General features: G+C 44.9%; 1 protein-coding gene across 1 annotated transcript; it reads left to right on the top strand.

The window, feature by feature from the left end:
* Positions 1-9,555: 9,555 nt before the first annotated feature.
* On the top strand, positions 9,556-10,821 carry LOC137617826 (uncharacterized). The gene has a single exon (XM_068347777.1). The coding sequence runs from the start codon at positions 9,632-9,634 to the stop codon at positions 10,604-10,606; it is 975 nt and encodes a 324-aa protein (XP_068203878.1). The 5' UTR covers positions 9,556-9,631; the 3' UTR covers positions 10,607-10,821.
* Positions 10,822-13,513: the final 2,692 nt, after the last annotated feature.

Here is a 13,513-nt window from a genome sequence, read left to right on the forward strand (position 1 = left end):
TTTTATTCCCCTTTTAACGCCCAGGAAGCAAAACAAATGGGTCTCTCCCCGCCTTTATCATCTCGTTGAGAAACTATGCCACCAATAGCTATGCTACTCGTATCTGTTGTCACTAAAGGCGGGCGATCAAATCTAGGATATGCGAGTAATTCATTGCTAGTTAAGGCAGCTTTTAAATGGTTAAAGGCCCTTTCTTCTTCCTCTCCCAATCTATTACTTTTTGTTTCTTTAAAGCATCTAAGGGTCTTGCTATCTCTCAAAAACCTCTTATGAATTTAAGGTAATACCCAGCGATCTCAAGGAACCTAGCTACTACCTTAGAGTTATGTGGCCTGGCGATATCTGTAATAGCCGCTACTTTACTGGAGTAGGGTTGGATACCTTCTGGGGTAATTATGTGACCTAAAAGTTCGACCTGTTTACAGGGAAACTTGAATTTTAACAAATTTATTTTCATACCATTACGTCACAATGCTTCTAAAATTTACAATTATTATTATTATGTCCTTCGGCCCTTTTCCCTGTAATTATGATATCATGTAAATAAACAAGAATACTATGGCCAATTAAGGGTGACAAAACCGCCATCATTACTCTTAAAATATTACTTGGAGCATTTTAACACCAAAAGAAAGAAAATTGTACTGAAATAATTGATCGTTAGCTATAAATGCCGTTTTACATTTAGTGTTCCTGAATGGGTATTTGATAGTATCCAGATTTTAAATCAAGTTTTTACAACTGTTGACTCAAAATCTGGATACTATCAATACCCATTCAGGAAGACGGTTTTGTTGCCTTTAATTGCTATCCCCTACTTTCACAAGTAATTCTTGGATTGAGGGCAATGGGAATGCATTATCCTTAATGACTGTATTCAATTTCCTATAATCAACACATAATCTTACCGAACCATCCTTTTTCCTAACCGCTACAATTGGAGAAGCCCAGGGGGATTCACTCTCCTTAATTATCCCTTGATCCCTTAATTTATTAATTTCCCTTTCTATCTCTCCCTGGAAATGAATGTACACCTTATAAGGCCTTGACCTGATCAGCTCCACCTGCCCAGTTTCAATGCTAAAAGGAAATATATCAATCTTCCCGGGTGGCTTATCTCCAATTGCAATTACATCGCAATAATTACTGACAATGTCACTAACTACAGGCGTAATTCCATTCTGAGTGCGTTCGTCTGTGCGGGCTGGAGTTGTGGCTCCCAACATCCAATTATAAGCAATTTCACATAACTCTAATTCACACACAGAATCACTTACTAAAACAATTCTTTTATTAGACAAATTAACTATCGTTACATCAGCTTTGCTCTCTTTAATTTCTGTCAAGCCCTCTAATATCATATGGGCCCAATTGTCATGGGGTTTAACAACTACTTTGGTTCCTTCCGCGGGAGGGCGACACGGTGTCACAGATATGCTTGTAAGGGTGTGGGGGAACAACACTTCTCCTCTCTCAGGTATAGTTGATACCTTACATAAATGTCTCTCCGAGCTAACACACGCACTTCCTGTCTCAAGACTTCCTATCAGCAAAATTTATCCTCCTGCTTTTACTGTTTTTGTATCCTTTCCCCCAAAAATGCAAATTTCATTATTAGATATAAAGTCTATTCCAAGTATAGTCTCGATCCCTGGAATTCCAAAGGTGGCCAAGACAAAAAACTCATGTGTAAACTTCACAGACCCCGCCTTAAACTGAACTATTGATGTATGGTTTATGTGTAGTTTATTTCCTCCTGGTGTGTCAAGAACAATGGATGCCGCTGGCTGTAGTGGAATTTGAGGAAAAAAATTTTCAATCAATGAAACACTGGCTCCCGTGTCAATCAGCGCTCAGATGGATTTATCTGGCAGGTCGATCCTAACTGCTAGCATTCCCAGCCGTCCATTACGAGATATCGGATACGGGTTAATGACCTCGGCCATCATACCACTGCCCCTTGGTCCTCTACCTAGTGCTGCAGGGGTGAGGTTGGGGATACCGATGGATGTCCCAGTGTCTGCTCTGTCACGTCTGTCATCACCGCTTCCTGGGCTACTGCTTGTGATGTCATGCAGGGGAGGGCATTGAACTCGGGATTATAAGTGATGTGTTTGGCAAGGAGTTTGTTGGAGGCAGCATTAGGAAGGGCAGTGAATGGTGGAATGAAGGAGTGAAGGTAAAAGTGGAAGATAAAAAGAGGGATTTTGAAGAATGGCAGCAGAGTAACAGTGGAGATAAGTATGAAAGATATAGAGAAAAAAATGTGAAAGTAAGCGCAAGGTGAGTGAAGCAAAAAGGGCAGCTGACCAGAGGTGGGGTCAGGGATTGTGTCATTCATATGAAGAGAATAAAAAGAAGTTTTGGAAAGAAATGAAGAGAGTAAGGAAGGCTGGTTCAAGAATTGAGGAGACAGTTAAAGATGGAATAGGAAGGTTGTTAAAAGAAGAGGATGCAAGAAAAGGGTGGCCGGAATATTTTGAAAGTTTATTGAATGTTGAGGATAATAGGGGGGCAGATATAATTGATGTTACAGGTGTTGAGGTGCCGGTGATGGGAGATAAGAATGAGAGATATATTATAAGAGAGGAAGTGAGGAGAGTACTAGATGATACGAGAGTAGGAAAAAAATCTGTTATGGATGGTGTGAGATCTTTGATGTTAAAGGAAGGGGGTTTGACTGTACTTAAATGGTTGGTGACATTGTTTAATATGTGTTTTGTGCTGTCAATGGTACCAGTAGATTAGGTTTGTGCGTGTATTGTACCAATATATAAGGGTAAGGGAGATGTGCATGAGTGTTACAATTCAAGGGGTATTAGTTTGTTGAGTGTAGTTGGAAAAGTGTATGGTACAGTACTGATTAAAAGAATTAAGGATGAAAAAGAATGCAATCTTAGAAGTACGAGGTGGTTTTAGAATAGGTAGGGGTTGTATGAATCAGATTTTTACAGTTAGGCATATATGAGAGAAATATCTAGCAAAAGGTAAGGATGTGTATGTTGCTTTTTTGGATCTGCAGCAAGCGTATGATAGAGTTGATAGGGAAGCAATGTGGTATATGATAAGGTTATATGGAGTTGGTGGAAGGTTGTTACAAGCAGTGAAAAGTTTCTACAAAGGTATATATTATGTGTTAGGATAGAAAAGGAAGTGAGTGATTAGTTTCCGGTGAGAGTAGGGCTAAGACAGGGATGTGTAATGTCGCCATGGTTGTTTAACTTGTATGTTGATGGAGTGGTGAGAGAGGTGAATGCTCGAGTGCTTGGACGAGGATTAAAACTGGTAGACGAGAATGACCAATCAGTTGTTGTTTGCGGATGATACTGTACTGGTTTCAGACGAGGAAGAGAAGATTGGCCAATTAGTGACAGAATTTGGAAGGGTGTGTGAGAAAAGGAAGTTGTGAGTTAATGTGGGTAAGAGTAAGGTTATGAGATATACAAGAAGGGAAGGTGGTGCGAGGTTGAAGGTCATGTTGATTGGAGAGTTACTTTAGGAGGTGGATCAGTTTAAGTACTTGGGGTCTGTTGTTGCAGAAAATGGTGGAGCGGAAGCAGATGTACGTCAGAGAGTGGATAGAGGATGCAAAGTGTTGGGGGCAGTTAAGGGAGTAGTAAAAAATAGAGGGTTGGGCATGAATGTAAAGAGATTTCTGTATGAGAAAGTGATTGTACCAACTGTGATGTATGGATCGTAGTTGTGGGGAATGAAAGTGACGGAGAGACAGAAATTGAATGTTTAAGATGAAGTGTCTAAGGAGTATGGCTGATGTATCTCGAGTAGATAGGGTTAGGAACGAAGTATTGAGGGTGAGAACAGGTGTAAGAAATGAGTAGCAGCTAGAGTGGATATGAATGTGTTGACGTGGTTTGGCCATGTTGAGAGAATGGAAAATGGCTGTCTGCTAAAGATGGTAAAAAATGAGAGAGTTGATGGGAGAAGTACAAGAGGAAGGCCAAGGTTTAGGTGGATGAATGGAGTGAAGGAAGCTCTGGGTGATAGGAAGATAGATGTGAGATGGGCAAGAGAGCATGCTAGAAATAGGAATGTATGGCGAGCGATTGTGACAAAGTACTGGTAGGCCCTGCTGCTTCCTCCGGTGCCTTGGATGATCCCGGAGGTAGCAGCATTAAGGGATTCAGTGTCATGAAGCTTCATCTGTGGTGGATAACGGGGAATGGTGGGCTGTGGCACCCTACCAGTACCAGCCGAACTCGGTTGAATCCCCTGTCAGGCTGAGAGGAGCGTAGAGAGAAGAGGTCCCCTTTTCATGTTTCATTCGTTTGATGTCAGCTACCCCCCAAATTTTGCGTAAGTGCCTTGGTATATGTATGTATGTACATATATATAAATATATATATATATATATATATATGTGTGTGTGTGTGTGTGTATTCATACACACACACACACACACACACATATATATATATATATATATACATATATATATATATATATATATACATATATATATATATATGTATATATATATATGTACATATACGTTTATATATATATATATATATATATGTGTGTGTGTGTGTGTGTGTATTCATACACACACACACACACACACATATATATATATATATACACACACATATATATATATATATATATATTAGTAGGATACACATTCCTAGAAGTTGAGCATTTCGTTATAGTATTATGTTTTGACATTTGTAGATATTATTGTTTTAACATTTATGTTTATTTTTTTTTTAATTTTCAATATTATCGGAAATAAATATCACAGGTTAAACAGTATATCGTTCAAATTCATTACGGGAGAACTAAAGTACTTGACTATATATTGATCAGTGTTAAACCTAAGGACCAATAAATAATTACACATTTGGTCTCTGATCCAGTGGCAAAGAGAATTCAATAATCAATTATATCTGTGGATTAATACTGAAATATTGATAAAATTAGTATACCTACACACACACACACACACACACACACATATATATATATATATATATATTTGGGCTCAAGCCATGGCGTCCTGATGGAAGGTTCCTTTTTGGTAGCTTCCTTGGGTAAATAACTACTAAGATATTCCTGTAGATATATAAAATGTGAGACCGTTACATTAACTGACGTTAACATATTATCATACCTAAAGCAATGTATGATGTTTCCCATTTATTATGTGTCTCATTTATTATATGTCTCTTGTAAATAAATACACCCCCTATGTACTCATATGTGTATATGCATCATATTGTAATGTTATTATGCATAGATGTCTATTTCATTATTAAGTGTGGCAACGCCCCGAAGATATGGCAACAATGTACCTCCCAGCCTTGGGGCATCACACAATGTGCTTGTATTGTCGTTCGTCACCCAAGGCAGACATATTTCCTGCCTGTTGTATTTGATTCGTATATTGCACCTTCTCAATAGAACTTACATTAATTTCAAGATTGTGTTTCCTTCCCAACCTCCCAGGAACACCCTCAACATGGCGCAGTGAGTATTTTGTGAGAAGACAGTGCTTTTACAAGTTTTTCAAGCAACACAAGACAACGATTACAGCCGCCATTACTCTCCCCGTGAATCTCCATGGATTTATTGTGCAGTTCATGTGCATTTAAGTGTAGTGTTCGTTGCCCATAGTGACTTATAAGTGGACCCTTTTAGTGCAGTGTGCCTTAGTGACTGTTAAGTGACCTCCTCATGTGCTGTGTCGTCTCGTAATTAAGTACAAGAACCAGCTTAGCACATAATTCAACTTGACCGGCACACTGACATCCAGTCACTTTGAACGCTTCCGGGCAACTGACCGTGACGTCACCGAGGGGAGTGACTACTGTCCGTCGAACAGACTCCTCCCCCTCCCTACCTGAACCATACCGCTACATTTAGTATAATATGCACATATTCGTAAGAATGATATTATTTCTGAATATTTTGGAAAATTGAACTTTTATTTCTTACATATTTCTTCTTGATATGTTAATATTAATGTTTTTACAATAAACCATGTCGGAATCGGAATTTCACGAGGAATCTTCTGATATACGAGAAGCAGAGGTAGAGGAAGGATTTAATCCTAATGTTGGAGCTCTCGGTGGATTAATTGGGGAGGAAGTATACCAGTTGCCACCGCCACTCACCCCACATTATACAACTCCTCCATCAGCTTCAGGAGGCGATTTTCTTCATTTCATCAAGTATCTTGAACAAAGTCGAATACAAGAGGATGCAAGAAGGCGCCAAGAAGAGGATTTTCGACGCAGAGAAGACGAACAACGTCGACAGGAAGAAAGTGCTCGCTTTACAGCATTGTTGCAGAGGTTGCTTCCTGTTACCTCCCAACCTGACAGCACACATAGCCTTTCAGTCAATACATCGTCTACATCGTCAGTACCTACTGTTTCATCTTCAAGTTCATCAGTAATACCTGCCCCTCAAAAAGCTATCACCCAGAACCCGCCTCCCCTTCAAGCAGATGCCAGTTTTCAAGTTTTTCGAGAATGGAGACGTCGATGGGAAGATTATTCTATCACGGTGGATTTATCCAAGTTACCTAGAGAGAAGCACCTCATTCAGCTTAGAATGTGCCTCACTCTTGAGACGCAGAGGATCTTGGAGCACACCCTGGATATTCCACCCAGCACAGACAAGACAGTAGAAGAGGTCTTAGATGAGCTGCAGGATCACGTGAAAAGTCTACGCAACGAAGCCCTACGTCGAAGAGAACTCTTAAGTTGTAAGCAGTTTGAGGGAGAATCTTTTTCAGATTTTTACGTGCGACTTAAGCATATAGCTGAAGAAGTGGACGTATGTCCGGGGAATTCATCAGTATGTGAAGAAACTCAAATGAAGATGATAATTGTCATGGGTATCAGGGATGGAGAACTCGTCCAGAAACTCATCTCTCTTGATGCAACAGCTTCACTACAGGAGGTGGTCAATACTTGTCGCTCATATGAGGCGGCCAGGAAGGCTACTTCTGCCATTCGAGCACCAACCTCCCAGCTACGTGTTGTTTCAACGTACAAGAAACAGAAGGGAGGTGGTAAAACTCATTCTTCAACCCCACCACCCAAACCAGCCACTCCCTGCCAGTGTTGTGCACGTACCCACCATTCTTCCGAAATTTGCCTAGCCCTAGAAAGCAGCTGCAAGAACTGCGGTCGACGAGGTCATTGGGACAGGACTCCTGAGTTCCCAGCCAATGCAGCACAGTGCCGAGTTTGTAACCGTGTGGGACATTACGATAAATACTGTAAGACAAAGAGAAACACAGGGTGGCTCTTCAAGTAACAAAGCTACCCCATCATCAGGTAAATCAAAGGTCGTAAAGAAGTCCAGCTGTCGTCGAGTCGAAACTTTCGGCAAGTCGCCTAAGCCTGTCAGTGTTCTTCTAACATATGGAGATGTTACATCCCGAATTCAGATGTTACCCGACACAGGCGCCGAAGTCTCCGTGGTAGGACCCCAGCATCTTGACCTACTGAAGATACCTAGGAGTAGTTTGAAGCCATTTCTCACAACTGTAACTCTAACTGCCGACGGTTCAGCTATGACACCTGCTTTGGGTACCTTCCAAGCCACTCTTACTCTGGGTAAGCAGTCCTGTTCTGCAGTTATACAGGTCCATGACGGTGTCCAAACTCCATTGCTGTCTTACAGCCACTGTAAGGAATTAGCAATTATTTCTCCTGACTTTCCCAAGCCAATATTGGAAGTTAAGCATGTCAAAAGATGCAAGGAATTGCCCCTTTCTGCTACCACATCCCCTACTGAGGCAAGAGAATTTTTTCTACGGGAGTTCAAGGATGTTCTCGTCACCAAAGATGACCTCAAGACAACACCACTCCAGCCGATGACTGGTTCTCCAATGAGGATCCACCTCAAGGATGGTGCAGTACCCTTTGCTGTCCACACTCCACGCCAGATACCCTTTGCTTTCCGTGATCAAGTTAAGGAAGAACTCGCCTCCATGGTAACCCAAGGAATTATCGAGCCTGCCGGTGATGAACCTTCAGAATGGTGCCATCCACTCGTCGTAGTAGCTAAGGACTCAGGTGTCCGTATCACTGTTGACCTCACTAAGCTCAACAGCCAAGTGTCCCGACCAACCCACCCTTCTCCAACTCCGTTCGCTGCCATCCGTAGTGTTAATTCAAAGGCAAGGTATTTCACTACAGCAGATGCCTTATGTGGATATTGGCAGATGGCACTTGCTGAAGAGGACCAACACTTGACAACCTTCATTACACCGTACGGCCGTTTCAAGCATTGCAGAGGCCCAATGGGTTTTGCAGCTACAGGGGACGCCTTCTGTCTCCGTGGTGATATGGCTCCTCAAGGAATGCAGAACTGTGTAAAGGTCGTGGATGACATACTTCTTTCGGATGAAGATTACTTCACTCATCTTCAACAAATCTACGAGATGCTTCTTCAATGCCGTAAATTCAGGATTACTCTCAACAGAGACAAGTTTGTGGTTGCTGCATCTCAAGTGTCCTTTTGTGGATATCAGCTCTCAGAAGAGGGTATAGCAGCTGATCCTAGCAAAGTTAGTGCAATCCGGGACTTTCCAACTCCTACCAATTTGACTGACATTCGATCATTCATGGGCTTAGTGAACCAGTTGGCCGAATTTACCCCTGAGATTGCTGCTACAGCTCAGCCCCTACGACCTCTGATGAGCCCCAAGAGAGCATTTGTTTGGACTCCTGATCATGACGATGCATTTCGTCGAGTCAAGGCCGCCCTGGTAAGCCCCCCAGTCCTTGCCTCCTTTGATCCTGCATTGCCGGTAATCCTCCAGACTGACGCCTCTCGCCTATATGGAATTGGATACGCCCTTCTACAGGACCATAGTAATGGCAGACTTCGCCTAGTTCAATGCGGCTCCCGTTTCCTCACAGATGCCGAGTCCCGCTACGCTACTATAGAGCTAGAGTTGTTAGCTGTGGTCTGGGCTATGTCTAAGTGTAGATTGTATCTAGCTGGTCTTCAGCATTTTACCCTAATGACTGATCACCGGCCACTCATCCCAATTCTCAATCATTATACACTTGATGCAGTGGAGAATCCTCGCCTTCAGCGTCTCAAGGAAAAGATTTCTCCGTACCTATTCCCACCAGTGTGGCAAGCTGGAAATCAGCTCAGCATTCCAAATGCCTTATCTCGAGCTCCAGTCAGTCAGCCTACTCCAGAAGATGATATCACTTGTGCTGATGTCGCAACACACGTCAGGTATATCGTCAATGCCAATGCTGTCATCGCCGAAGAAGATTCTACGCCCCAAGATGCAGATAGGACACTTCAGGAACTTCGAGCTGCAGCAAGAGCTGATCCATCGTATACCCGTCTTGTGAATTGTGTGACTTCAGGATTTCCATCAAGCCGTTATAACCAACACCAGTCGTTACTCCCTTTCTGGAAATTAAGGGAAAACCTCTCAACTGATGGTGATCTGATTCTCTACGGAGCAAGAATTGTTGTCCCTGCTGCCCTCCGCCGTCGTACTCTCGCTCGTCTTCATTGTAGCCATCAAGGAGTGGAAGCCACAAAGCGACGTGCAAGACAGACTGTTTTTTGGCCGGGAATTGATTCAGACATCACCAGTACTGTCAGAGCTTGTGAATCATGCCAAATGTTGCAGCCTAGCCTTCAGCAGGAACCCTTATTGAATGATGACCACCCTACGAGGCCTTTTGAGTCTGTCTCAGCTGACTTTTTCAGTGTCGCCGGGAAGTCATTCCTCGTTGTAACCGACCGACTCTCTGGGTGGCCTGTTGTGGTACCATGTAAGGGAGACACTACTGCTTCCAACACCATACGTATCTTCTGTCGTTACTTCAGGGAAGTCGGTGTTCCCCTTCGTCTCAGGACTGATGGTGGCCCTCAATTCGCCAGCAAAGACTTTCAAGATTTCATGATGAGATGGGGTGTCCACCATATCATGTCGTCACCACATTACCCGCAGTCCAATGGCCATGCAGAAGCTTCTGTAAAAGCCATTAAGCACTTAATTCTCAAGACAGCACCTTCTGGCAATATTGACTGCGAAGAATTTGATCGAGGCCTTTTGGAACTGCGTAATACTCCAAACTTCACAGGCCGCTCTCCAGCACAGATTTTGTATGGCCGCCCACTCCGTACCTGTGTACCTGCTCACCCACAGTCTTTTTCAGAGGAATGGCAGGCCAAGTCTGAGGACTGTGACCGCCGTGCAGCTGCCCGTGCTGAACAAGTAAAACTACAATACGATCAACACGCCCGCCCACTACCCAAGTTGGAAATAGGTCAGACAGTAAGGATCCAAGACCCGACGTCACATCGATGGGAAAAGGTTGGCGTTGTCATGGGTTTTGGCAAATCACGGGACTATGAGGTGCGTCTTCCCAGTGGCCGAGTTTGGTGGCGTAACCGCCGCTTTCTACGTCCAGTGCCAACGCCTGGTGTTGACCCCCTCCCCCATTTACCTGTGGCCCCTTGCACGGACATAGAAAGGTCCTTAGTCTCTAACCCCCAAGTGTTCCCACGCAGATCTCAAAGGCTCATTAGAAAGAGTTCGCTCGAGAATGGAACTACGAGCGCAAGGGGGGAGGGAGGTGTAGATATATAAAATGTGAGACCGTTACATTAACTGACGTTAACATATTATCATACCTAAAGCAATGTATGATGTTTCCCATTTATTATGTTTCCCATTTATTATGTGTCTCATTTATTATATGTCTCTTGTAAATAAATACACCCCCTATGTACTCATATGTGTATATGCATCATATTGTAATGTTATTATGCATAGATGTCTATTTCATTATTAAGTGTGGCAACGCCCCGAAGATATGGCAACAATGTACCTCCCAGCCTTGGGGCATCACACAATGTGCTTGTATTGTCGTTCGTCACCCAAGGCAGACATATTTCCTGCCTGTTGTATTTGATTCGTATATTGCACCTTCTCAATAGAACTTACATTAATTTCAAGATTGTGTTTCCTTCCCAACCTCCCAGGAACACCCCTCAACAATTCCCAGAGAATTTAACCACAGGTTATCACAGAATTCTAACTTCTGGAGCGAGTATCCTAAAGGTTTCCCTTTTAAGACATCGTATATCAACAGGGGACGCATGTATTAACGCGCCACATAGCTATCTACACCCCGAACAGAGTTAACACTTCGGTGCGTAAGGGCGGAGAATAGCTGGGAGCCGTTCCACAGCTAATCTCGTCCGTGGCTACTTTTGGTACTCGAGACGTAAACAAACGGGCGCCATTGCTAAATGACGTCACGTCCGTCCTCATCCTTCTGCTAGTAGCTCGCCTATCTTAGACGGATTTTCCCTACGCTCTTTTTATCTCACTGCATCTTCGTCATGTCGCTACCTTCGGCCTCGCCTTCTTCTGGAAAGTTGAGAGGAGCAGATGAAGTGTGATTACGACTTCTGCGCTGTGAAACGCCCGCACTTCTACGGGCATACGGCGTGTAGGACCCACGCCCCTTGGGCCAACAAGAAAGGGGATTTGAAGTTCTGGGACCCGCAGAACTGTATGGTCTGCCAGGATCGCCTAGTCGATGCCTTTCATAATCCTCCCTCAGCGGAGGTCAGGGACACTTCTCGGGATAAGCTACGCAAGTGGGTGCGTGGCTTCCAGAAGAACGCCACTGGACCATACCTGGCCACTGAAGAAATGAGGTCCCTTCTGTTCCCAAAGGCCTCCCCCGATTCTGTGGTGCCCAAAGAATTGATCCCCACTGTCCAGATTACTGTGGAACCAGACGTAGTCATGGCCCAGTCCATGCACGAGTGCCACCTGGATTCCGAGAACGACGAACACATGTCGAATATTCCGGAGGGCACGGAGAAGACCCTTATGGCCCAAGGTGCGGAAGATGAAGAGGACCAGGTGGAATACACCGAGTCTGAGCAAGAGGTCGCTCCTCCTTCCATCACCGCCCCCACTCCTACACAGACAGAAGTGTCTCTCCCGTCTACCTCCGCTACCCCGGAACCCATTCCATCCGCCCAAGAGATGTTCCGGATGATCAAAGCCATTATGGACGACAGGCTGAAAGAAACTCATGAGTTCATCAGGTCCATGAAGGGATCCAAAGAACCGAAGAAGATCTCGGTTAAGGATCTCCCTGCATGCTCACATGCCAACCCCTGGAGGTATGCAGAGCATATGGTTATCGCGACCGGCAGGATCTTTGTCAGCGATAAGATCGGCACGGTCCCCCTGGAAGATGTGGAATTCTTCCCAAACTTTAAGGCTTACCCGGACTGTTACGTCCGGCTTCGTTCTGAACCTGCCTCTAAAGAAGAGACCGAACCCAAGAAGGAGATAGTGTTCGATCTCTCGAAGGCCCAGGCTATGCTAGCCACAGCATTTAAAAGTAGGGGTTTTACCTGCTCTAAGATTACGGCCCTGAGCAAGAAGCACCCTACTTACGTCGCACCCGACGATGCAGTCCTTCCCTTCATGGAAAAGGCCTTCGCTGCGTGCCTCAAGGCTGTGGAAGAAGGAAAACCCTGCCCTGCACTGGAGGAGTGCAGACCCTTCTCCTTAGTGACTCCCCCCGACGCTCGACACTGGAAGGATATCCAGCATACTTTCGTGGTGGGAAAGCTAGATCCTGACGTAGCCGGACGTCAGTTTAACGAAGACCTCCCGAAACTCAACGACCACCTCCTTCGTCGGGAACAAGATACAAAGGAGAGGCTTGCAGCATCCATGTCCCACCAGGTCCACCTTGACATCATGGCTTGTGACACCAGAGTCCCAGACCACTACATGGTACTCGCCAAATCCCACATGGCAACCCTGGTGAAGGATTTGTATCACTTCATGAAGGCTCGGAGAGCCTGTCGAGAATTCGTGTTCTCAGGTGCCACTGTGAAACACGAACCCCAGAGGCTGATATCCTCCAACATCTGGGGTAAACACCTCTTTCCCTCTGACCTCGTGAAAGAGATCACCGACAAAGCCGCCACGGAGAACAGGAACCTTCTCCACAAGTGGGGCATGTCAAAGAAGAGGAAATCCTCCCAGGACGACGGACCTCAACCTAAGAGGAAATCCTCCAAACAGAAACCCCAGCAACGTCAACAGAGACGACAGTTTCCGGGATCCGCTACTCCCCAAGTGGCAGCTCAGCCACAGCAGACCTTTCAGCTGGTCACCCAACCGGTCTTGTCACAGTCACCGGTTTTCACCCCTGCTTTCGAGCAACAGACGACTACCTTTCGTCCCAAAGGTAGAGGCTCAAGCAGAGGTGCAGGCAGAGACGCGTCTCGCCGTCCCTCCAGAGGCAGAGGAGGAAAGGGAGCTAGCGGCCGAGGCAGTAAGCCCTCGGGACACCAGAAGCAATGAAGTGCTTCCGGTGGGAGGAAGACTCCGCCAATTCCAGGATCGTTGGACCTTCGATCCCTGGGCACACAGCATCGTCAAGAAGGGTCTAGGCTGGAGTTGGACTCAACCACCCCCAACCTTCCAGCAATTCTTCCAACAATCAACCCCCCT

Source organism: Palaemon carinicauda, chromosome 24 (genome assembly GCF_036898095.1).
Source record: "Palaemon carinicauda isolate YSFRI2023 chromosome 24, ASM3689809v2, whole genome shotgun sequence".
Lineage (NCBI taxonomy): Eukaryota > Metazoa > Arthropoda > Malacostraca > Decapoda > Palaemonidae > Palaemon > Palaemon carinicauda.